The sequence below is a fragment of the Pinus tabuliformis genome, chromosome 5_1, assembly GCF_031772625.1.
Source record: "Pinus tabuliformis cultivar Carrire ecotype Pingquan chromosome 5_1, CPIR1, whole genome shotgun sequence".
Lineage (NCBI taxonomy): Eukaryota > Viridiplantae > Streptophyta > Pinopsida > Pinales > Pinaceae > Pinus > Pinus tabuliformis.
Window position 1 is genome coordinate 719429106 of NC_142305.1, and position 27614 is coordinate 719456719.

Sequence of the window (27614 nt, forward strand, 5' to 3'; positions counted from 1 at the left end):
TTGCCTCAGCTTGCTCTGCTTTTCTTTCTGAGTTGCTTGCCTCAGCTTGCTCTACTTTTCTTTCTGAGTTGCTTTCCTCAACTTGCTCTTCTTTTCTTTCTGGCTTTCTTGCCCACAATTCTCATAATTCTCTCCAAGGCTGAAGGGATTCCTTCAGAAAGCCATGCAGTGAGAGCTTCCTCTCGAAAGTATTTTTACTATAGTGTTCAACATTTTCCTAGGAGTTACATTAGCTGGTACCTTGTCTGAGTCCCTCAAGGCGATTGAAAAGCAACCTAACTCAATCATTATGCTACTTGAAAATTCTCTTCCTCCCAATGATACTTTCTTCCTTAGTTTTGTTGCACTCAAGTAAGTTGCGTTTCCCTTCCCTTCCAATTTAATGACACTATTTTCTAGTTTTTAGTCTTTAAAAGAATTCATTGTTGGTTTGCTATGGATGAGATGGGTTTTGTTCTTCAGGTCTTTATGTCTAATTTCCTTCATATGTTAATTGTCCTTTTAAACAAGTTTTTTGTAGGATATGGGCTTGACCTTTCTCGTTTGGTGCCGTTAGTGATATATCATATCAAGAGGAAATTTATTTGTAAGGCTGAAGTAGAGGTGGAAGAGGCTTATGCTCCTGGTGGTTTTGTATTGGTGTTTTTGGTTCTTACAAATCAAGATTTAGAAGTGGTTTCCCAAATTTGGGCATAACAATTTGTACGGATTCCCTTGAAATATTTTATATCTATTTCACTTTTATTATGGTGGAATAATGAGGATTTAGAAGGTAGATTGTTTCTTAATTTTAGACATGAAAATTGAATGTTGTTGTTTTGAGTTGTAAGGAAAAGATGATTTGTGTTGGATATTTGATTTTTATTTTGTTGGAATATCTGAGAGTTGTATTCAATATAATATAATATAATAAATATGTGGAGCTGCATACAAATTAGAAGAAGTCTCGGGTGTATCCATAATACACACACTATAATAGAGACCAATTTCTAAAGATATTATGCATTAAATATCACATTATCATGTCTTTAGGGGTAAAGGCTTAAGCAATGGTGCAGTGTGATTGCGATATGTGGGACTCCTCCCGCAGATGCAATAAATGACTAGGGTAGGGTCTATAAAGACTTCATGTTTGGACTGTTGGTCCGCGCCAAGGAAAAATCATAGAGCGGGGTAAAATAGAGCTGAAAGGCTGATATGCGGGATTTGCGATAATAAAGAAAAAGGCCCCAGATGTGATATTTCATAAGCCACATTCCATAAAGTTTTCACATCTAGGAGATTGGCTAATGCGGTGTAAGAGGCAATCAGAGGCAATTCAAGTTATAAAGGGAAAATCCCCCCCGCATGATTGTTTGAAGCCTTGGCGCTCAAAGACTAAACTCATGGTCTCAGCCCCGGTCATATTGAATAATGTCACACATGGGTTGTGATAAGGGGGCAAAGGGGGGAAATAAAAAATGTTGCATGTTTCGCCTGTTTGAAATGATTAAAAGACCTGCAGCCGTGGTGTGTTAAGGGCATCATTACAAAGATTTTAAATGGGCAGATGGGTCGGCAGCTGCGATAGTTAATGAAGCATGGCGTAGTTGCAGAGCAGTACGGGGGGAACTCAGGAAGACTTAATGGCATGACATGTTGCCCCATCCCTCTACACAGAGAAGGGCCACCTGGGCACACGCCTTTCCCACTCTGCTCCCTACTCCATCGAACATGTCACTCAGGCAGTTAAGACAGAAGAGACAGAAGCAGACCGAGCAGCATGGGAAGCACATTGTGATAGAGACAAGACCAGTTTTGGAGCTCTCATAGAGATAACAAAGGACCCCTCCTCCATTCTTCCTCCTATTCCTCCTTGACTTTATGTATTTTCTGTTTCCAAAAAAGGGATTCGATCCCCATTATAATCTATAGGTAGAAGAGCCTTACAAGGCAGACAACTAGTCTAGTATGGCCGCTGGAGCCCTAACCCTTATATATTTTTATAATTCTAGCTCCCCCTCCTCTAATAAATAGGGGGAAGCAATATTATACAGTGGTTTCGGAGTTTCTCACCCGAGAGGGCTAAACTCTGTGATACCATATTTTGGCTCATAACTCTGTAAGTGAATGGTTGTTATCTTATATTGTATTAATTTACACAGGAAAATCTTTAGACTATCACAAAAATGGTGGCGATTCCTCCTTCTTAGCATTACAATATGTTTTTCCTTCTGTTAATTCCATTATGTTCATATTCTTCTCTACATGCGTGCTACAATAGCTGCTAGAAATTATTTCATGCTTCCTCATAGATCCATGTGTATTGATTTATTAATGCATAATGCATGTATGAAGGGCTGAAGTATATCTTTAAACTGCTCTATAAAATAATAACACCCATCTTCTCTCCAGTCCGTAAATTCTGCTTGTAACTCAGACAAGTGTAGAATTTCCCATTGCTTTTAACTCTATGTGTTCAATATAGAATTCTGGATGTTTTGGGCTGTATATGATGAGTTATGCTTTCACCTAATCCAATTTTATTTACTCAACAAAGACTATTAAGTTGTAATACCCTTTGAGGTAATCGGCCTCCGATGTTCTATATGATACTGCAGGGAACTGTGTGTGTGAGGGAGTACCTGAAATCCATAACTCATACCTTTGGAGGAATGAACTAAGCCCCCTCATTATCTTTCATTACGTGACAATTGGAGTGCTGCAAATCCCTCACATATAAACTTACAAGCACTTCTCTATTTAATATGTCCCAGGCACTGGTCTATAATCAACCTAGAGGTTGTCTCTAGGGATCTTTCCTTGCCTCCTACTGCACTTGTGATGCTGGTGCAAGGTTTATCCACAACATTGTTATGGCACCATTGTCAGGGAACAGATTAGAATATTTTTCCCTGTGTACAACAAAGTTTTACATTTCCCTTGTTAGGTGAGCTAGGGAAGTGTGGGTTGAAGATCTCTCACCTTGGCGACTCCACTGTCAATTCTATGGTAAACATCCTAATGAATCCACTGTCCATATCTCTATTTTGATCATCCTGGCTTTTAAGCAGCCCCATACTCACTCTGATGCTACAACAGTTGAAAACTCTCCCTACTTTCGAAGCTGAAATCAATCACATAGGGAGGTTTTCAAGATGGCCCTTCCTACATTCCTGGCCAACCAATTTGCCCCACTAGATTTCTCTTCCATTTCTAGTTATCCTAACAATGTTCCTTCATTTCATGAGTGGGATAGCTATTTGCCTAAATTTAGTGGGAACTCAGAGAGAAGACCCGACCAACACCTAAAATAATTTCACGAATGCATGGAGCAACAAGGTATTTTCTTTGACGATGTACAAATGGAGTTGTTCATGTATTCTTTAAAAGAAGGTGCTAAGTCTAGTGAAAAACACTACTTCATGGCCTCATATCTTCCTTGAAATATTTTCATACAACATTCCATCAATATTACAAAAGATTTTACCCCTCGAATGCTTTATTTGAAGATTGTTGCACACCTCTTAATGATGAAGACATTCCCGAGGTTGAAGACCTTGTTGAAGATGTTTGCGGAGCTCCACTCCAAGAAAACATCTACTTGCATCAGGAAGCATCACCCAATGAGCTAGAAAGTGAAGAAGGAGATATCATTAAGCTACCAACAAACCCTCGGGGGTCTGATTAAGCCAAATTGGATGTGTCTCCTTCCTATGATAAATACGACTATGCTGGAGAGTCAAGTGATGCAGAGCCACCATGCTTCTAGTTAGGGGAAGCTGCGCAAGAAGAGGAAGCCCATCAGGAAGTCAACGAAGAGCCTCCAGTTTGAAGAAAAGCATGATTCATATTACACAGAGGAGGAGGAAATGGTCATGGAGGTTCAGAAGGAGCTGTTTGCCAGCAAGTGGAGAAAAATCTCCCAGCAGCAGGCTTTTCTTGAAAAGGCTGAAGTTGAGGAGCTGAATGATGATTGTAGTTGCCCTGGCCAAGAGGATATCAGCCAACAGACTGCTCATGAAAAGGAGGCAGCTGCAAATTTTCCTTGTTCATTCCATGACCCTGTGGCTGAGTACATGAGAAGGTTCTTAAGTCAACAGTAGTGGTTGTGTCCAGAGCATGCTTCAAGCTTTTCATTTGTAGATTTTTCATGTTGCATGCATGTTTTAACCTTTCTTTTTCAGTAGTATGAAGGCATGTGGTCCAGTACTCTTATGCTGGCCTAGCTCTATTGGAGAGTTGAACATACTTAGCTAAATTAAGTACTATGCATAAGTAGGATTGTACATAAATAAGCTCACTAGTTGAGCATTTACTTTTCAGTTGTTAGAATTTTTTATTTTTTCAGTTTAGAGTTAGGAGGAAAATCCCATGGAGATTTTGCAGATTATAGAGATGTATTTATTACTAACTCAATGCCTCAATGGTGAAAGATACTAGTCTGCAGGTTCTCAGCACCTTGCAAGCAAGGCACTGTGCCCAGTAGGAGCCATTGTTGTCACTCACTGCTTCATCAGCCATTAGTTTCTTCCAAAGCCAAATAGAAGTGATGTTTGATGCCAAATTCTGAGACACAGAAGCTATCTGAGCTTGAGGGGACCCACTCCATTGTGTAGTGCTCGGAAAAATATTTTTGATGGTATATGGAAGTCCAAAAATGGACTCCTAGGGCATAAATTAAAGCATGTTGAAGAATCCCCTTGAAAAACTCAGAAAACCCCCAAAAATGGCCAAGTCTGAGGAGACAATCGCAATCAGGACCCAGGCGCAGATCACATCGCATATTGGTAGACCGATGAGTTCTATACTTAACAAACCTTACGGGGGGCCGATCTCGCAGTATAATGTAACATCGTCGGGGAAGAACTGAAAAAGCTAACAAAGGAAAAGGCCTCGGATGCGATATTTCATAAGCCACATTTCATAAAGTTTTTGCATATGGGAGATTGGTCGATGCAGTGTAAGAGGAAATCGGAGGCAATTCAAGTTATAAAGGGAAAATCCCCCCCCGCACGGTTGTTTGAAGCCTTGGTGCTCAAAGACTAAACCCTTGGTCTCAACCTCGATCATATTGAATACCATCACACTAGGGTTGTGATAAGGGCGCTAAGGGGGAAAATTAAAAGTGCCGCCTATTTCACATGTTTTAAATTATTAAAAGACTCGCGGTCGTGGTGTGTCGAGGGCACCATTACAGAGATTTTAAATAGGCAGATGGGCCGACAACTACGATAGTTAATGAAGCATAGCGCAACTGCATAGCAGTATGGGGAGGACTTAGGAAAACTTAATGGCACAACATGGTGCTCCATCCCTCTACACAGAGCAGGACCGCTTGGGCACATGCCTTTCCTACCCGCTCCCTATTCCACCGAACAAGTCACTCAGGCAGTTAAGGCAGAAGAGACAGAAGCAAGCTTAGCAGCATGGGAAGCAAACTGCGATAGAGACATGGTCTGTTCTGGAGCTCTCACAAAGATTGCAAAGGACCCCTCCTCCATTCTTCCTCCGATTCCTCCTTGACTTTCTGTATTTTTATTTTCCAAGAAAGGGATTCGATCCCTGTTGTAATTTGTAGGTAGCAGAGTCTTACAAGGCAGACAACTAGTATAGTATAGCGGCTGGAGCATTGATTCTTAGATATTTTTGTAATTCCAGCTCCCCCTCCTCCGATAAATAGGGAGAAGCAATATTATATTGTGGTTCTGAAGTTTCTCACTCGAGAGGGCTGAACTCTGTAATACCATATTTTGGCTCGTAACTCTGTAAGTGAATGACTGTTATCTTAGATTGTATTACTTTACACAGGAAGATCTTCATACTATCACAGAAATGGTGGTGATTCCTCCTTCTTAGCATTACAATATGTTTTTCCTTCTATTAATTCCATTATGTTCATATTCTTCTCTGCATGTATGCTACAATAGCTGCTAGAAATTATTTCATGCTTCCTTACAGATCCATGTGTATTGATTTATTAATGCATAATGCCTATATGAAGGGCTGAAGTATATCTTTAAACTGCTCTATAAGAATCATAGCACCCATCTTCTCTCTAGTCCATTAATTCCTCTTGTAACTCAAACAAGTGTAGAATTTCCCATTGCTTGCAACTCTATGTGTTTAATATAGAATTTCAGATGTTTTGGGCTCTATATGATGAGTTATGCTTTCTCCTAATCCTCTTTCATTTACTCAACAAAGCCTATTAAGTTGTAATCCCATTTGAAGTAACCGGCCTCCGTTGTTCTATGTGATAATGCTGGGAACTATGTGTGTGAGGGAGTACCTGAATTCCATAACTCATACCTTTGGAGAAATGAACGAAGCCCCCTCATTATCTTTCATTACGTGACAATTGTAATGCTGCAAACCCCTCACATCTAACCTTACAAGCACTCATCTATTTAAGATGTCTTAGACACTGGTCTACAATCAACCTAGAGGTCGTCTCTAGGGAGCTTTCCTTGTCTCCTGCTGCACTTGTGCTGTAGGTGCAAGATTTAGCCACAACAACATCAAACATAATTAAATATAAATGGTGCATTATCAATAGTTTTTGGGGAAAAAAATAGTTTTATAAAATACTATACTCAATCTCAATGAAAATTATGAATAAGAACTTGGTACATCATTATCATCTAAATACACCAGAAAAAAAAAAAAAAAAAAAAAAAGAAAAAAAAAAAAAAAAAGAAAGAAAGAAAAAAAAGAAAGGAAAACAAGTATCTCCACTCACCTTTAATAAAAATAAAGAAAATAAAAGTGTTTTGATTAAAACATCATGATTTGTTGTTTTCGTTTTAGTAAACATTCCCTAATAAAAAATATCACAAAATGATTTGTACACAATATTTATACAATTTATCTTTAAAAATTATAATTTATATTAATATTTTAATATTTAAAAATAAATAATAAATTTACTAAATAATAATTTTACATAATTTCCATACATATATATATATATATAATCTAAAATAATTAATTCATAAATTTTTACTGTTAAAATTATGATGTAAAGTTTTGTTTCCGCTCACACATCCTTAGACTCTCTAAATTATTTTATGTTTATTTTTTACCAAAGTATCTATGATTCTCTATAATCTTGACCTAGTGGAGAAGGCAACTAAACAGATTAGAGCTTCAACTGAAATAAAGGAAAAGCAGAAAAGTTACAGGCTCTTTTAAAACTTACGAGAAGCATGACTATTGCAGTAAATTGTCACTGAGATTCTCCCATTGAATTTAGAGAAAGGACTTCATTAATCCAAACGGCGAGCAATAAGCACCTAAATTGCAATGCTCTGTACACAGGGTGTAGTCATGGGTACCAAGATGAACCACATATAGATTTCATTTCAGAAATTGTTGTGTGGCCCTTGCACTCTCTCAACCGAACAGTAACCTCTTCTCCTCACAGTCATTAATTTGTTCTTGAGTTTCAAGAGTACCATAATAACCAGGTGAATCAATACTTTCCACACTGACCTGTTGCCACATCTCTAATGTCCCCTGCGATTCAAGGCGAGCTCTGTCACGATCTTTCGGATATGTTCTGTAGAGAAAGGAGTAAATGAGGCAGCACAGAGCCATTGGCATTCTATCTGTCCATCAATCAATGTGCATTAAACTTAGCTAAAATATGGTACATGGTACCTACTTATTGGTGGCAGGTATGTTCCATGATACAGCGAATCCCACAATGAAAAATATTATGCCATGTCCCAACAGAGTAGAAGGATCGTCAGGCAGAACTAGCAGCAGAACTGCACTCAAAGGAATAGCCAGACCTGTACTTATTTGTGAAAGAATAATCCTTCCAGCATTGGGAAGGCGTCTGGCAATAATGTCCCCCGTTCGCCCTCCAAACAATCCACCCATGGAACCCCCCACGATAAACATGCTCATCAGAAACGCAGTGGCTTGATTAGAGAATCCAATGAGCTCCAGCCACATAGGTGCATTTTTTCATTGGACCTGTGGCATGTAAGAGATTGAGTAAAGAGTACAATAAAATTTGTTAAAAACAGCTCCAGCAGCTAAGCTGTCATTTACATAAAGACTGTCTTTGCCTCCTTAAGGTCACTATCTATTTGTTTAGGGTCAATCTCAATAATATGCTATGGGCTGCTATGCCAACTCAATGAAAATTGTGAGTACCTGAACAAAAGTAGTAGAGATCCCAACAAGAAATGTAGCAGCTGCCCAGAGAAAGGCTCCCAGGGCGATTACGTGGGCACGATTGCGATGAATCGCCAGATAAGCTGCCAGTGGATAACAGACTGCCTGAGTGAAAGATCTGAGTAGACTGAGAGACCCCAACTGTGTTGGTGAAATATGTAAGGCCAATCCAACCTCATGGTACACCCCTGGCAACAGCGCTTCATTCGTCATTTCCATGATCCCTGCCAAGTTCACCAATACCAGTGTTCTTGCTGGGTTCTCCACCCATGAATATCCCATCTTTCAAATCACACCAACACACAAAATTGTTGTGCAAACAGGCCTTCTTAAGGATCCCTCTTGAGGAAATTTTCAGCTACTCCTCATGTCAGGATCAGAATGAGCGGAAGCCATGGATTCAGAACCCCAGAAGCCCAGGCAGGTGACCTCAATGCCATTTGATATTTGATTTCGTAGACTCGGGATTTCTGTGATATACGAAAGAGATGCGACCTTCAAATTTAATGGAGTTATTTGTATCTTGTACTCATATCTTGCTTCACTTTTTACTGAGATCACAGATTCACAGGTTCCAATGACGAGTCGATCTAACCTTGTTGAATTGCCCTGAATAAACAACAAACAGGACTCCAAGATATTTTGGGAAGCACCTTAATCTTTGTCATCTCATGTTGCAACACTTTGATATTTCGTTTGAGGTAAATTTTGGAATATCCTGCCCAAATTCTAATGGGCAAGAATATTTAATTATTTTAGTTATTTTTGGAAGAAATAAAACATACATTAGTCACACAATTAGTGATATTAAGTTTGATTATTCATTATATATTTATTAAGTTTGATTATTTACTATATATATTTTAAATTTGATTATTCATTATATATATTTAAACTTTTCAAATAGGAACTAACTTCCCATATAAATCTAGTTTAAAAATTTGATATAGTAACTTAATATAGAAAAATTATTTTTAGTTTCCACCTAATACAAAAATATTGTATTACTCAATCAATTATGTGTAAATTTTATGGAAGTTTGTGTTTATTATAATTAAAGGTAGTTTGAGACTCACCACTAACAAAGACAATACAATCCCTTTTAATGAATCTTGTTTATTCAATGTGTTCAATATATATATACAATCCCTTTTAATCAATCTTGTTTGTTCAATGTGTTCTATATATATATATTTATTTATTGATTCTAATAATAATAATTATTTTTTTGTTTGGTTCATGAAGTGTAAATTAGCTGGTTTGATTGGAGTCTAGTCTCGGTCTGGTCATATGTTTAAATCTCATGGGGAGGGGTTGAGGATGAAAGCATCCAAGCTCATGGGGAGGGGTTGAGGATGAAAGCATCCAAGCTCCACGGAGTTTCACACAATCTTGGTGATAAACATCTCAGTGTGAGTTGAAGTGTTTCTTCCATCCAATATAGGGGTTGACTCCAACTTTAACCTAGTCTTAACAAAATATATATATATATAAAATGGATGTACATTATTTTATAAATCCAATGGGTTTATTATTCCCTGAAACACAAATAGATTGTAATATGTTAAAGTCAAAAAATATTGACTTTGCATGGATGGATTAAATTTTGCAAGGTTTGTAATGTTTAATATTAGAAAGTGAAAAATATAAATGCATAAATATATTAAAAAGTTAAATTAATTATTGAGTTGTTTAATTATGAGATGCTTTCATTTTTTAATGATGTTTGCTAATCAATTTTGTTCAAAATTCACTAGGGGATTTTTGTAATGGTAAATTTAAGTTTTGTAATTTCCATAATTTGAGTGTCCTAAGGATTTTGAGGACATTGAAAACACATTTTAAATATTCAAAATCCACAATCTCACAAAAGTTTTCATCACTGAATTCTTGCCAAAAAGGTAAAAGACTCTTGATGATTACACTGCTCTTTAACTCATATTTAACTCTTTAGCTCATTTTGAAATGTGGAAAGTGTGATATGTGTTTGAGGTGATGTTATTTTTGTAAATTTTAGCAATTTTATTCCCTCAAAAAAACATGAATTTGCATGGCTTTGCATGCAAATCTCCTTGGGGTGCAATTTTCTTTACTACACACCCAAAATCTCAATTCATACTTAGAAAACCCCATATAAACCCCTCTACCCAACCCCAATACCTTAAGAAATCCCTAAAGTAGGGTGCTCACATCAACATAAACTAAAAACACATCAATTATCAACAATGGTAAACCCTGCAAACCCAACTACAAATCCTGCATTCGAGGAATTAACTCTTAAGACATAACCCTCATTTTTCGTTTTTCCCTTTTCGCCTTCAAACATCGATACAAACCGCTAAATTATCAAGCCCAACAATAGCTGGTTTGATGATCTCATTACCGTGAAATACTTCCCTTGCCATGGAATCAACCATGTTTGTCATTTCCTTATCATTTTTAGAAAGATTTGATTCACGGGTTATTTTGTACCCACTTGTTGCCGCCACAATTATGGTTGAAGCTCTTTCTTTCTTCTTCTTCGGACGATTCACCCCTGTTAGGGAAACAGACATAGCCCTTGGAGTCCCAGTGTAAGTTGTGTGGGTTGACTTACCTGAATGTGACTCTGGAAGTTGAGGGATGTCTCTTCCTTGTCCATTTGAATCTTTGGATCCCTTTCTTTCCTTAGGATCCCTCCAACCACGATTGGATTTCTTAGACATCTATGAGGAAGAAGCCCCTTTAAGAAAGGGACATACATTTTGAAGGTGACTCGCCTGTTGGCAATTCCTACGTCGGAAAACTATATTTTCATAACCGAGGGGTTGGGAGTACACACATCCCATCCACTTGAGCTCTATTTTATCTAGCAGACATTTATTGAGATCTACCTCAACACATATGAGTACATGGGTCAAAATACCTTTTGAAATTATTTCCCCATCTACTTTAATGAATCTTATTGACCACTTTTTCTAAGAGGTTTGGATGGGTAAAGTGGATGGGAAAATTGGGCAGTCTTACCCAAACTAGAGTAGTCATTGTTGGCATAGTGAGAGGATTGAATTTGGAAACCACGACTTCGTTGAAAGACCAGCGCATCCCCAAAACCATGGACCTTGGTCAAGGATTTTCTTCTTATCCTCAAGACATTTGAAGACCACAACAAAAAATCCCTTTGAGTAGAATATCAATTCCAGATTATGGGTCCAATTTTGATAGAATCAGTCCCTAAGGGCAGAAGACGAGGGCCAAAATCCGTTGAAATGGCATGTGATTATCTTTCCTAAATACTCTACATCCTTTATATTGGTGCTAGCATATGCCACTTCCAGGACAGGAGTGTCCATATAGTGTTCAACCATAAATCTCAGGCTTGAAACATCCTTAAAATTCGAAGACTTGGGACCAGGCTTGAGGGCTTCCTTGAAAGACAAAATTGGTGGCAAAAGGAGCTCCCTCTCCCCTAGATCCCCCTTTCATCTCTGTAACTAGGGAGATTGAAGCCTCATCTTTGATGCCATAGTCGTTTAGGAGGAGTTCCTCTTTTAGTATCCTGCCTTTTTACAAAAGCCTTGAAAGAGGAGCTGAAATACTTGTACGTTCTCGGAGTTTGGTAGCGAGCATTGCTACCAATTCAATGGTTGACATTGTGATACAAATAGTCCTTTGTGAAATAGGTTTTATAAATATTGTGAAATGGTGTGGGTTTGAAGCTTAAAGATCCTTGCTTTACAAATTCTTTCTATGGGGATTGAGGGACTTCTTGGTGATACATTTTGACAAGCATATCCCGAACATCCACAACACTACCCAACCTATCTCATTCAGGTATTTCTTCAAACACATTGCAAGCAACCAAAAAACCTACATATTTGGAAAACAACTAGGCATATTTCATAGCTACATTGAAGTGGCTCCCATACCTTGAGTGACCATCTCAATCTTGATTTTCCAAGAACATTTTAAAGGGTTCATAATATATCCTAGGAGCTCCATTCACGGTGACTCCCTCAAAAGAGTGGCCATTACCAAATCCTCTTTCTAACAAAACTTCCACTACCCACTAGGGAGCGCCATGCCTAAGTTCTATAATAGAATTTAGTCAGTAAATCAAAGCGCCTGATAGCTCCGACGCCTTGGGACCTAAATGAGACCAATGTGCTTTCAGAAAATCACTTTAAGAACTGTCATTGAAGAGGAATCAGGCCTCAAAAAATTATGGCCACCAATGCCCATCTTCCTCTGCACAATATTGACCAACCTCGATGCCACTACCAACAAATTGACCTGCGATGACGTCTCCAAACCTAGTTATATGAAAATAGGAAAACCCAAAGCTCCTCTGAGCTACCATTTTTTATCGATAACATTTCTCCATTTTTTTTTATAGATCTATTTTACTTTCATATGTTTTTGAGGTGATGTTAGTTTTGTTAGTAATAAGTTAAATTTCTTTTTTATTTTTTATTAGCAATAAGTTAAATTTTATTTTATTATTTTATTTCCACGTGTAATATTATTTTAATCCATTTGTTTAATGTTTTACGTTTGTTTTTCTGGTCTACTTGATGGCGTATTTTGGTCTTGTTACATATTAACTTTTAACCTTTGTGATTGCAACATAGGATTTAATTCCATCATCTACAAATATCTTAGGTCATTCCTTAGCCTTCATTGACCATTTTTGTGATATGATCTATCGACTAAAGAACATACATAATGAAAATTAGTTATATACAACCAAAATTGATAACCAATTTAGGGTAATTCCTTCTTTGGAAGACAAGTACTCCCCCACAAAATTAATGGGTGAATTAATTAAAGTGGGGTTGTGTAATATGCTAATTTAATTATAAATTTGTAATTAAAATTGTTATAAATTATGCATGCATATTTTTATTTTCTATTGATCATCATGAGGTGGATATATCATGATGTTGTAAACATTGTAAATATATTTTCTTTTGCAATTAATAAAATGATGATGACCAAGACCACCAGACATGAGCACCTATAGGGGCCATGATACCACAAGTGGGAAAAGGTAATAGGGTCCAAGGAATTTCTTTATTGTTCCTTCTATCTATCCTACCTTATCATTTTCACCTTATTTAAGCTATGATCCATGGAGAAAACCAATTCCTATAGTTAAGTCATCACTCCTATTCTTGAGCAAGGTGTCTCCCCTACATTCTTGGAATAAGAAAAAGTAGTGGGAGGAACTTCTTGTTGGGGGGCCTCATGGAAGATTCGATGTGGAAGAGAGAGACAGAGGAAAAGAAAAAAAGGAATTTTAGAGACTAGAAGGGTATAAAACAAAGGTCCATGAAGAGATAGATTAGACTAGCCATTAAAATAAGAAAATATACTTATCGAAAGAGCTAGGTAACCAAGAATGTTTGAAATATTTTTTTGTGACATCAAGGGGACCTTTCTATGTCCTCACTAAAAATCATGAGAAGGAAAGACTTTTGAGGGACTAAGAAGTAGAGAAGGAAGTTCCCTTGTGTTGCGAGAGGCAGATTATATGGGTACCTCAAGCTACTTTGTCTTCTACAAAACTTGTTAGTGAGAATTATCCTACTATGAATTTCTTATAGGTTGAGCTTAAAACTCATTTCCTACATCACCCTGATGGTACCATAACATGGCTAGTGGGTGGCGTTCTACAAAAAATTTCCTACGATTGGGTGGAAATTAGTTAGTTTAGATGGTTTACTAGTCATCTTCATTATATTCATATAAGCTTTCTATTTTGTTTGTGTTAATTCTTTATATAAATTTATGTTTTCTCCTTTGTTTCCTTTGTGGAATAGAGGAAATATAATCAATATTTTAATATACCATTATAGGTTTGTTCTCTTTCTAGTATGATATCTCAATTTTGAATCAACATTCTCATTCTTAGTAGCTTTTAACGATTAATGTCTTCCTCCTCTATGATTTGTTCTCTTTCTAGTATGATATCTCAATTTTGAATCAACATTCTCATTCTTAGTAGCTTTTAACGATTAATGTCTTCCTCCTCTATGATTTGAGGATAATGTTCTTTGAAATTTCGCTTGGTCCTCATTTTGTTACAATAGAAATTCCATGCCTATTTGAGAAAAATTGAATGTGTCTTGATTAATGGTGATGATATTTAGGTCCAAAAATGGTGCCAATCCAAACATAACACAAATCACTAATATTACTATTAAATTACTTTGTTGCTCATGAGTATTTGACTTCCTAAGTTTTTTTGATATGGAGTTTTTCCCTAAGAAAATGCAACCAAACTTCACTATAGTGTGAATTTGTGTGTTAGAGAAATAATTTGAAGCCTAAAACTTTATAATTTGGGGTTTGAAGTTTTTTCTGTTGCCCTTGGTCATCTGCGCCAATGGTGTTATGACAATGCTTAGCCAAAAAGGGTCTAAAGAGAAAAACTCAACATTTCACCCCTCTATTAGTTATTGCCATCTTCCCTATTGTTTAATAGAATTTGAATATCTAGAAGATTTAGAATATGGTAAATCACTATTTTTGTTGGTTGAAGAGATTCTTTCTTGTCCTTTGATAAAATCCAAGAACTCTATTAATACGAGAATTAGAAAAATTCTAGATTTAAAAGGTCCAAAATCCAAAACTTATTTAAATTGAATTTTTTGGAAAAACTTGAATCTATATGCTAGTAGGGTAGATTTTGTGCAAAACTTGTGGGGGTAAATGTTAGCAATTCCAACCCCTATAACTGCGAAAATGCTAACATGGTGTGTTGGTGTGGTATGTTTATGTGGCATGATGATGTGGTAGGATGATGTTTCATGCTAATGTGGCAAGGGGGACAAGTGGCATGCTAACATGGCTTGTTGATGTGGAATGCTAATGTGTCATGAAGTTGTAAGAAGCCAACATTGTGGATAGGTGTTAGATTGAACATTATGAGCAATGTGGAGTCTAGGAATCCAGAAATCTAGAAAATTCTAAAAATGGGTGTTTTATGTTTTCCTGAATCTCGATGTTTTGAATATCCAAACTTCTGGTTATTTGGAATAATAACCTGCATTGATGAATATAATATTGCATGGAAGTTTGACAATGTTGAGATGGAGGCTAGGTGGAAATCACAGTGGTGGAGGTGATGTGGAATCCAGAAATCTATAAATATGGAATTTTCATAAAGGAGACTTTTGTAAATATCTAAATCCAAATATACAAAAAGTTGACCCATTAACTAAATGCCTTATGCTAATCCAAATGAATATGAAAAATATAGAAAAGGCCACAAGAAGAAGGACTTGGATCTAGATATAACATGGATATGAGGTGGGTCCTATTACCCACAAAAAATGGGCAACCCATAGGATAAATTTTTTCTCCCTATTGGTTAATTAATCATCCATCAGTCGTATGTTGTCCCACATATAGATTTCTATCATAGCTCTCCACCTATGTTTTAATTAATTCTCTCTCCTATATGGCTTGCTTCTTGAAGGAAAGTGGGTCATCTATTGAAATACAGTAACTATTTTTCAGTAATCATGTGCTTTCATTTAATTTTTTTTGGCATACACATATAGATCACATGCCAAGTTGGATGATTGATTGCTCTTGATTTTACCCTTGTTCCCATGCTTCACCTAGCGGGTTGTCCTTTTCCCCTAGTCTATTGTGACCTTCCTTGAGGTCCTTCCTTTAGGAGGGGCACTAATAGGAGGCATCAATTGAAGTAGCATGCCCAATATAATCCACACTTGACACTTTCCATGTGTACCTTATTAACCACATCCATTGTCTAGGTTGATTGTTATTTTTCATTGGGACTAGCACCTTCTATCCTCATCTCTGAGTCATGACCCAAATTTTTTTCCTAAGAAGTTAATGCAACTGAAGTCCCACTAAATCACTAGAGGGAAATAGAGGGAAATCATTTTCTACATAAATTTTAATTTGCATGCCTATGTAATGAACAATAATCTAGAGATCCATAAATATAAAGAGAAATAAAACCCTAATAGTATAGATTTAAAATTTAAAATTATAGTATTAACATATCTATTGTGATAAACTATCCAATGGAATATCCATGACAGTTTATGAAACATATTGGTATTAGAGTAGGTTTCTTTAGGTATATTGTGGATATTTGTAAAGGATCTAGATCGGCTAAGCCAAAATTCAGAGAACCCTATTCATGGCCGACGAATATGTGAATAAGCATCATGATCCTATAGAGAAGAGGTTTTCTCAACTAGAAGCACAAGTTGTAGATATAATCCGTAATGTGAATCTCCTCATGTTGTCCATGAGTAATAAGCTAGGGATATTCAGAGAAGATGGTGTTTCTAATGTAGAATACATATTGGAGGGGAGATTAAGACATTGGAAAGAAACAAAGAACTAGTTGAAGAAAGGATCATAAAGATATCAACCCAATTTGAGTGTCATGAACCATTCACAATCCTATTTCCAAATGGAAGAAAATGTAGATATCAAGTCGCACCAAGGTGAGATCGATGCGGTGAATCTAAATCATTGGTTGCAACAATTAGAAGTTTATTTTAGTGTTCATAATATCAAGGAAAAACATAATATTTCAATTGTGCAACTAAAATTAGAGGGCTATGTCCTGACCTATTGGGAAAGCCACACAAAGAACTTAAGGTTAGAAGGAGATCCTTCAATGACTGAATGGGAGGAATTTAAAACCCTCATATAGTCACAATTTTAACCTATTGGGTATTTAGAAGACTAGAGGATCTGGTGGAACTAGTGTAGGTAGAAGCAGGGGTAGAGTGTACATGAGTGATGGCCCTCAATATTGCAACAAAAATGCTACAACTCCCAAGGGTATCAACTTTAAGTTTCAACCTAAGGTTTGTAAAAACTTAAGAGGGGTTGGGACTCTGTGTAGTAGGCACTATATTTTTCTATTGTTGATTTATGTAGGTGGGAATACTAAAATGAAAAATAGATGTACAAAGACCAAGTTGACTAATCTAAGCTACAAGAAAATTTCCATTGCGAGAAATAACTTGTTGAAAGGAAAATGACACACAAACCTAGGTCACTTGTAATAAAGGAATACACACTTTCAAACCTCTACAATATCTACAATGAAATGAAAGCACACTTATTCTATCTTGAAAGGAAAGGAAACACAAAGTTGAATGAAAGCTTGTGAACAATAAACCCTATTTTTGTCGAAAAAAAGGCAGTTTCTACACCAAACCAAACAAGAGAATCTACAAGGTCTCTCCACATCCATTATTAGGGTTCCAAAAGTGTTGTAATATATCTAAGAAGACAAATCATGAGTATAGTACAAATTTGGGCGATTTTGGAAGGCAGGTTACAAACTACTACAAGAGTGCCTATTTTGCTACAACAGACAGTCCCATGAGCAAGTGACCATGCTAAATGTGAGTTTGGAGGGAAAGGAAGCTAAGGAGAAGTTGGAAAATGAAAAAATACACATGTCCAAATAATCACAACAACTTTTTATAAGGCTAAACTAGAAAAATGCAAGTTTTTGGGATTTCCTATAGCTACAAAATAGGTTACAATGCTAGAAATACTAAGCAATGAATATTGAATAACAAATGAATAATCAACGAAGGGAATGAATCAAATGCAAAGTGAAAATTCCATTTAAGTAGTATAACTACTACAACTATTATAACCACATGCTAAAATGACTTGTTGTTGGGTTGTGTTATATTCTTTCCACGATTAGCCCACGTAGTTAACGAGGGGGTTAGAGGGGGGGTAGAGCTCCCCTTCGTTGCGCCCCAGAAAATTTTGGTTTTGGAACCTATGTTAGGTTGGGCGGATCCACCTATGGTTTTGTGCATGATTTTCGCACATGTTTTTTGGACGTGATGGTTTTCGGTCCATGGTATTGGACGCGATGGTTTTCGGTCCATGGTATTGGACGCGATGGTTTTCGCTCCATGGTATTGGACGCGATGGTTTTCAGTCCATGGTATTGGATGCTTCGGCATGTATAAATATGTATTGTAACATTGAAAGGAACATAATGAAAAATCATGCTGGTAGTCTCGGTTTTGGGATCCAGGGGAAAATCTCTGTGTATATGTGTTTTATGTGTTATGCTCTCGCATTGTTTATTTTCTGTGTTTTAGAATTCGTATGCAGGTAATTTCTGTATGGGGTTAAAACCTACATTTGGTATCGGAGCTATTTTGGCTTCAAGGGGATGCCTTTGTTGCTGAGGGGTTTCGCTCGGGCCTGTGGTAGACCCTGTTCAGTGGGAGATTGATGAGCCCCAAATTTGGTAACATTTTGGGCTCATTTGGCCTAACTACCTTTGCTCAATCCTTCATTTTTCATAACTTATGCATCATTTTTTAGTATGTTTATGTCATTTGTATGAATAAGGGCAGTCACTATTCCTAGGTGGCTAACACGTGTTCATTTCAGGTTTTTTGACACATGATTGGAACAAAACTGAGCAGATAAGGACAGAAGACAGCCAAGATGGGGTTGAGGATTCGTAGGAGGGTTGTCCACAGCATTAAATGACCTTCCTCGGGATCTTCACCCCCAACTCCGAGCTCCAGCAGCCACCACAACCGGATTTAAAGACAGCCAAATGGATTTTGAGGAAGCAGCAGTTCACTCTTAGTTTGGTCAGCCAAGCCCCATTGATTTAGGAGGCCAGCTTGGGGCCTCGAGATGTATAAATGATAGGGCTTTAGCCTTCGAAAAGGACTTTTGAAACCTTGTTGCACATTCTGGACTACGAGCTGCTAGCTCTGTTTTGCTCTTTTGTAGCCATTATTGGCATGTTATTTGACTTATGATTATTATCTTTTAATGGAAAGCAGGCAGATTTGAGTTCAGTTCTGAGTTCTTAAAGGAGCCATAGCTCTCGGGGTTGGGCCCAACCTAAGAGCCTAAGGCCTCCTTCCTTTGTATTGTTATCTTTCTTTCAACATTATGTTTTTTTTCCTTTACATGCATTCAAACACAGTTTGCTGAGTTAGATTTCTTGGTGTGGTTAAGTAGGACATTGGTAGAAGATAGAGTTGCTTTAGCTGTTTAGAATAAATTGAAGAGATTGGAGTTGATAAAAGTTCCAGAAAAGGGTTGCTTGCACACTCATTTTCACCTCTTTCTAGGGGCTGGAATTGTAGACAGTGCTACCCACCAAAAACATTGGTTTACGAGTACATGAAATCCTTGATGCAATATTTTTGTTTGTAGAAGTGTCCATGCATTCAGACCTCTTGGAATGTTTCTTTGTTTCAGTACCATGCATGCTTCTCCTTAGAAATAATGTTGTTGTTCATTGATTTTATTAAACAGTTAGAATAGGTTAATAATATTTCGGTTATGTGCAGGACGTGGATGATTTGTTTCGTTTACACTGTGCAGCGCTACTCCCTCACTCTCTTGTCCTTCTAAGCCGTGCCCAGGCCAACTACTCATCTCCCAATTAGACCCCTTGTCTCTCAACTATTCTATTACCCTCGTTATTCTACCTTCTTCGGCCTTCCATTCCTTCTGCCCTCTTTAAGACAACCTAGCTTTGCACACCCCCTCTTCATCTCATCTCTCTGTCGCCGAGTCATTACAAACTCCCCTCCTACCTCCCTATCCATCCATGCAGCGTCTTCCACTCACCCATCACCCAAAAATCCGATTGCAGAACATCCTTTAGGAATTGCTGAACTTCCTGTAGAAATTCTGAACATCCTGTAGAACCCCTGCAGACTTCCTGTAGAAGCTCATAAACACAGTTGCTTGGCATCCAAACTTTGTGAAACTCTCTGAAAGGATGTTAGGGACTCCTTAGACCCTCCCTGAGCCTTCCTGACCTCTTCCAAGCATTTCCCCCCTTGATCTACCCCTGCACAGTAAAGATCCAGTTAGAAGCACATGCATAATAAGTCCAACAACTTGAACAAAAATACAAAAATATGTTCTCTTCAGATCAAAGTAGTCTAGACACATGCATCTCACCTTCCTAGAAGTAATGGCATCTCTTTCAGTAGTTTGCATTCCCACCTTTGCATCAGTAGGACTAGCTGGTAGAATTAGGGTTTGCTAGGGTTTGTGCTTCTTGTTGGCTTTCAGTTCCTTCCTGCAGTAGGTTAATTTCCTTTGAGTTAGCTTTCGTTCATCGGTTAAAAAGCTTCTTCTAAGAGCTCATAGAAGTTGGCTTGAGCCCTAGCAGACTTGTGCCAGCTGACCAAGTGACAGTTGCGGCAAGAGCTAGTACTTGTGCATACAGCACCATCGCTTCCAAGTTTGTTATGAACTACCGGGTTGATAAAATTAGAGAAGGAAGCTCTAGGAGTTGTAGCATTATTGCTACAATACTAGAGCCCACCATCTTTTTGGTGCCGTTGCCGGGGAAGCGTCAGAGTATTGGTGATTGTTGCTTTTCTTCTACTTTCCTACTCTCGCCTTTTGCTAAGTAGTATTTCATTTCCATTCTGCAATTTCCTTTCTGCAAAAGTAGCATAGACATTTCCTGCTTTCATAGATTAACATTTCAATTCTGCAATTTCATTCCTGCAAGCGTAGATTAGCATTTCAATTCTGCAAAGCATAGCTTAGCATTTCATTCCTGCAATTTCATTTGAGCAAAATAGATTAGTTCTTTCATGCTTTCATTTCAATTCCGCATTTCCATTTCAGCAAGATAGTTAGTTGCAGTTCAATCTGTTTTAGTTTTGCAGGTACCAGAAAAACAAAAGCAATCAGAAGTCTTTTCATTTCATGCCTCGTAGAAACCGAGATAAAACAGGCAAATTCTTACCCAACACCCCCACCACATCACTAAGTCACCCTTCTCTCTTCTTTGGTGACAGTGATCCAGAAGAACCTATAGGTGAACCTCCTGAGATATACGAAGATCCTATAGCAGAAGAAGAGTTAGAGACCACTCCATCTAAAGTTATGGCTAACAATAGGGGAGAGGATGAGAGAATTGAGGGTGCCTTCCCCATCCGAGAGACCAATGGGGACATGAAAATGAAGAACATCAGCCCCTCCGCTTTACCTCACTTCCATGGACTGACTACTGAAGACCCTGATACCTTCCTATTTGAGTTTTCCATCCTGTGCCAAACCTATGACTATACTGAAGATGAGCAAAAACTGAAACTCTTCCCCTCTACCCTTAAGGATGCAGCATTACGCTGGTTCATGGGCTTACCTGGGAATAATATCACCACTTGGGCCCAGATGCAGCAAGCCTTCAATACCAAATACCGGGACTACTGTAGGTCCAAGGAAACCAAGGGAGAAATCTTTCGGATGACCATGGGGAATGATGAGTCCTTAGAGGATTACGAGGAAAGGTTCCAGCTTAGCTATAAACGGGCCAGGTGCACCCTTGACCCTGAATCTCTTAAGTTGGTCCTGCTCCGAGGAGTCCCGGAAGACCTCTTAGATACCCTTCACATGCTCGCTAGAGGAGATATTTACCAACTACCTTATGAGGACATAAAGACTGTGTTTAGAAACCACTCTAGGGCAGCCCGGAAAAGAGGTAGAGGAAACCCCCTCTCAGCTGGTATTCCTTTCTCCAAACATGAGTTTGCAAATCAATTAGAGGATCTCAAGAGTGAGGTGAGACAGAACATCGCCATGCAACTTGATAAATTCCGAATCCAGCAGAAGAAAGAGGAAGCTGAGAGGGCTTTGGCTATCTTCTACCCTAGGTGTACAAGGAAACACCCTAAGAATGAGTGCCCATTACATTCGGTTGAGGTATGTTTTGTCTGTGAGGAGGACCACCCCACAAACCAATGTCCAACTTTACCTGGGCTTAAAGCCATGTATCAGGGGACAGAAGCGCCCACTGAACCTCTCTATTTCCTCAACCAAAGAAGGCCACATGGACCTAGACCTTACCAACAGGGGATGCAAGGGACACCCCAAACCTATTACAGCCCCAACCAATCTGCTCCTATGCCTTCCTAGGGACCCCCTGTTCATCCTTCCTGGTCTACACCTCCTCCATGGTCTTACCCACCTCAGTACCATACTCAGCCCACTACTCATTCGTTTCACTCACATGCCCAGCCACAACCTCAGTGGAATGCACCTCAACCGGGGTGGAGGCCCCAGTACAATACTCCTCCCGCCATTTTGCCTCCACCACTAGCTCAACCACAACCATTACCTCCTGCTCCTCCAAGGCAACCCCAAATGCCTGCTCAACCGAACCCGAACCCCAACAACACACAGGTCCAGCAGGTATATACTTGGGAAACATCATGCCCTACCTATGCTGTGGAGATCCAAGAGATCAATTTGCGATCTGGAAAGACTCTTCCGGATTGCCAACCTCCTCCCCCAGAGGACGAGGAAGATAAACAGGAAAGTGAACCAAAGGCCATTCCACCCTTTCCTGAGAGACTAACGGCCACCACACAACCCAACCCAGAGGAGGATGAGCTTCTGGGGGAACTCAAATAGTTGTGTGTGAGAATACCACTTCTCCAAGCCATCAAAGATGTATCGATATACAACAAACTGGTTAAGGAAAAGTGTTTTAGACACCCAGGCAGGCGAAAAAGAGATGCTTCAACCATCAATGTCATAGGACAACTGTCTGATCTTATGTTGGGACAAGTCATCTGCCCAAAGTATTTGGATCCTGGGAGTCCTGTTGTGGATGTCCACATCAATGGCACCATCATACCTCACACGCTGATTGATCTGGGGGCTGCCATTAATGTGATGACCAGAGATACCATGCTCAAACTCAACCTTCAAGGTTCCTTGAGAAAGACTTCGACAGTCCTACAACTAGCAGATCGCTCCACCGTGACTCCCGAAGGGATTGTAGAGGATGTCTTGGTCTCTGTTGACTCTTGGGACTACCCTGCAGATTTCTTGGTTCTGCAACCAAAGGCAAAGCTTACTGGATACCCTCTTATTTTGGGAAGGCCTTGGTTAGCCACTGCAGATGCTTACATAAGCTGCCGTGCAGGAAACATGACCATCAAAAATGGTCCTATGTCCAAGCAGCTAGTCCTGTACCCTCCTGCCCAACCCTTCATTAGAGCATGACTTACCACTTTGGTTGGAGGAAGGAGAAGAGGATGAGGTGTACTCAGCACCTTTGTGCACCCTAGACACCACTAGGGGAAGCCTCCCAACCGAGGATGATTTGATTGAGACCTTGATCCAGACTCCACCTCCCAGTGCATTTTCCTTAGAAGAATTGGTGGAGGACGCCCAAGCCAGCACCTTAGTGGACCTTTGTGTGACCGACCCTGTCACTCCCAGAGTCAAAAATGTGGAGTTCAGTCCTGAGAGAACATTAAAGATCAGCTCCTCCCTATCTCCTTCCCAGGAAAAGGAGCTGTTGAGTCTTTTGGCCAGTCATCTAGATGCTTTTGCTTGGAACTATAAGGAGATGAAAGGAGTTCATCCTTCGGTCTGTACGCATCACATCTACATCAAAGAAGGCTGTAAACCGGTTAGGCAACCCCAAAGGAGAATGAATCCAGCCCTTAAGGACATTGTCAAGGAGTAATTACAAAAACTGTTGGATGCCGGATTCATTTACCCCATCTCGGATAGCGAATGGGTGTCCCCTTTGGTGTTGGTTCCCAAGAAAAATAGGAAGTGGAGAATCTGTGTGGATTACCGAGAACTGAACAAAGCTACCAAGAAAGACCATTTTCCTCTACCTTTCATAGATCAAGTATTGGATGGACTGGCAGGAAAGAAGTTTTTCTCTTTCCTGGATGGGTTTAGCGGGTATAACCAGATCCAAATCAGCCCGGAAGACCAAGATAAGACCACCTTCACTTGTCCTTGGGGTACCTTTGCTTACCGAGTTCTTCCCTTTGGACTATGCAATGCTCCTGCCACCTTCCAGAGAGCCGTCTTGAGCATCTTTTCTGAGCTGGTCCATGATTCGGTGGAAATCTATATGGATGACTTCACTCCTTATGGGTCCAACTTCCAGGAAGCGTTGTCCAATCTGGGAAAAGTCCTAACCAAGTGCATTGAGATGAACCTGTCCCTTAGTCCTGAAAAGTGTGAATTCCTGATGACTGAAGGGACCGTGCTAGGCCATACCATTTCTTGCCAAGGGTTACAAGTGGATCCTAACAAAATTGCTCTCATCAAAAAGGTTCCACCCCCTCAGAAGGTAAGAGATGTTCGAAGTTTCTTAGGATTAGTAGGGTATTATAGGAGATTCATTAAAGACTTCAGCAAGCTAGCCTCGCCATTGTTTAGCCTCTTGGCAAAGGATGTTGAGTTTAAATGGACTGACGATTGTCAGAAGGCTCTGAATGAATTAAAGGACAAGTTGGTGTCTGCCCCAATCTTGAGAGGTCCAAACTGGGCCCTACCTTTCCACATCCACACTGATGCCTCAAACAAAGCCATGGGGGCAGCCTTAGGACAAGTTGAACAAAAACTTCCATATGCCATCTACTTTGTCAGCAAAAACTTATCCAAGGCAGAACTGAATTACACTGTAACTGATAAAGAATTCTTGGCCGTGGTCCATGCACTGAACAAGTTCCGACATTATATCACTGGCTATCAAACATTTGTACATATTGATCATGCTGCAATTAGATATTTAATGAATAAACCAGATGCGAATGCTCGTATTATTAGATGGTTACTTTTGTTGCAGCAGTTTGATTTGACTATCGTTGACAAACTAGGTAAAGAAAATGTTGTTGCTGACTTTTTGTCTAGATTGGACTTACCTGCAGATGAGGATGGAACAGTGGATGACCAGATGCCCGATGAACATCTGTTTGCTATTTTAGTACTCTCTCCATGGTTTGCTGATATAGCAAACTACCTTGTTTCAGCACAGTTCCCTCCGCACTTATCCTCTAGAGAAAAGAGCAGAATCGTCAGAAAGAGTGCCTCATTCACTTGGATCGGGGGCAATCTGTTCAAGCTTGGCCCTGATCAGATCTTAAGGCGTTGTGTAAGGGAGGAGGAAGTATTTGATATCCTCCTCACCTGTCATGACGGGCCTTGTGGAGGACATTTTGCAGCAAAGAGGACTGCCTTCAAAATCCTGCAGGCAGGCTACTATTGGCCCATGCTTCATCAAGATGTCAGAAGGTATATCAGCCAGTGCGACCGATGCCAAAGGATGGGGAAACTGACTCCAAGGGACGAAATGCCTCTCCAACCTCAAGTGACTCTTGAGCCATTTGAGAAGTGGGGTATGGATTTTGTGGGTCCAATCAATCCTCCTTCGAGGCAGAGGTCTTACATCATTGTGTGTACATACTACCTGACAAAGTGGGCAGAAACCAAGGCAATCAAAGCAGCGACAGAAGAAAAGGTGGCCGAGTTCTTAAGAGAAAACATCTTCTACAAATTTGGCTACCCAAGAGAGCTAGTCACCGATCAAGGAAGCCAGTTCACCTCCAACTTAATTGAAGACCTACTAGCTCATCATAAAATTAAGCATAGGACTTCCACCCCCTATCATCCTCAAGCAAATGGGCAGGTGGAAGTCACCAATAGAGCATTGGAAGGGATCTTGACTAAGGTGGTGAGCAGCAGTAGAAAAGATTGGGCAGATCGCTTGGTTGAGGCCACGTGGGCTTACAACACCACTTGGAAGACCACAACCGGCTTCACACCTTATGAGCTGGTCTATGGGAAGAGAGCTCTGCTATCAATTGAATTCGAGTACAACACTTTGAGGATGGCAACTCAGATGGACCTAGATCTCAGCCATGCCCAACAAGAATGGTTATTGCAGCTGAATGGATTGGACGAGCACCGAATGCAGGCCCTTATTTACTCAGAAGTGGTTCAACTTCAGAGGAAGGTGTGGCATGACCAACACCTCAATGACAAGCAATTTCAGCCGGGAGATTGGGCACTGTTGTATGATTCCAGGCATAAAGATTTCAAGGGGAAGCTGAGAACCAGATGGCTGGGACCATATGCAGTGGAAAAATGTAATGACAATGGATCTATTCTTATTCGGACCATTGATGAGGAGGCCATCCCTATGCTTGTCAATGGGCATCGACTAAAGATCTATAGGAAACCTCTCTCAAGACAAGAATTCATCAAAACTGTGGAAAAATCAGTGCGGGTCATAGATCAGGGTTCTGCCTCTGTTTTGGGCATACCGTGAAGATCTAAAAAAAATAAAAAATAAAGATCCTTGGGTGAAAACCTTTCTGAGGCTCCCAGGGCAGATGGTAGGGGTGAAAACCTCATTGAGGCATCCCTACTATCTTTCTGAAAATGTTTGAAAAAAGACCCTTGAGTGAAAACCTCTTTGAGGCGCTCAAGGCAGATGGTAAGGGTGAAAACCTCATTGAGGCGTCCCTACTATCTTTCTGAAAATGTTTGAAAAAAGACCCTTGAGTGAAAACCTCTTTTAGGCGCTCAAGGCAGATGGTAAGGGTGAAAACCTCATGGAGGCGCCCCTACTGTCTTTCAAAAAAAAAAAAAAAAAACAACAAAAACAGGGACAGCAAGTTCACAATATGGCAATGCATGCAGGTTGCAGGTATTCCATGAAGGAAAAGAGGCCCCTCAACTCAAAGACAAGGGTCCTTACTATGCTACCAGGTGACCTCACCAGCACCCCCTCCGGAAACACCCATCTTCTCCAAGGTCTGGGCACGATTTGATCACAGTTTAGCCTTCTACAGGAAGCCACAGGACTTTCTACAGGAAGTTCTGTATTTCTACAGGAAACTTCCTGTAGAAGTTTTGGACGGCCCAGAACCAATTGTGTGGGGAGATCTAATGCCTGAGGTCCTGTTGTGCCCTACAACAACCCCCCATTTCATATCATGTTTATTTACAAAATTATTATATGAAATGGGTCCCTTTAGAGTTTAATTGGTATCAATATTGTATTGTTCAAAAAGGTTCGAAAACCAAATGAAAACATTATATAAAAACCTTTTGAAAAAACCCATTTGATCAAATAAAATAATCTTTTATCATTGCGATAAAGCGATCGCAAGATCGCATATCGCAATGACATTGCAAGCATAAATAAGTGGCACATTGGTCTCCGCCGATGCGATATCGCTATCGGCTATCGGCAATACTCCATGCACATGTTAAAAGCGCCCCATGCCATTAGCCCCGACGCGATGCGCAATCGGCAATCGGCCATCGACGGTAATCTTACACAGTCTTAAAACACCCCAACTCTTTCACCCCGATGCGATGGAATATCGCAATCGGCAATCGGCTATTGGCAGTATCCCATGCACAATAATAAGGCGCCCAGGTCATACCCCCGATGTGATGCGATATTGCAATCGGCAATCGGCGACAAACTATTTATGCACATTATAATGCCCATTCACCCCGACGCGATGCGATTTCGCTATCGGCGATCGGGATTCCGAAATTGTCAACGGAAGGATTTAAAGTGCTCCCGACGCCCGATTACGATATAGCGCAGATTTCAAAAAAGCCGTTAAATGAAGGGATATTATGATTTGTTCATATTTAAAGCTTGA

General features: G+C 39.5%; 1 protein-coding gene and 1 pseudogene across 1 annotated transcript; one reads left to right on the forward strand and one right to left on the reverse strand.

Moving 5' to 3' along the window:
* LOC149166933 (CSC1-like protein ERD4) overlaps window positions 1–696 on the forward strand; it is a 38151-nt pseudogene extending 37455 nt beyond the window's left edge.
* A 6678-nt stretch (window positions 697–7374) lies between these two features.
* LOC149166934 (uncharacterized) lies at window positions 7375–7941 on the reverse strand. Its single transcript, XM_089430301.1, has 2 exons — window positions 7646–7941; window positions 7375–7540 (listed from the first exon to the last, which is right to left on the reverse strand). The coding sequence occupies exons 1-2, from the start codon at window positions 7939–7941 to the stop codon at window positions 7375–7377; spliced, it is 462 nt and encodes a 153-aa protein (XP_089286427.1).
* Window positions 7942–27614: the final 19673 nt, after the last annotated feature.

Bases quoted from the DNA above. Each gene is read 5' to 3' on its own strand.
- LOC149166934 (XM_089430301.1), bottom strand. From the start codon at position 7,941: ATGTGGCTGGAGCTCATTGGATTCTCTAATCAAGCCACTGCGTTTCTG. The intron at 7,541-7,645 runs GTAGGTACCATG...CTTTCTCTACAG, and splicing joins AACATACCTGCCACCAATAA to AACATATCCGAAAGATCGTG.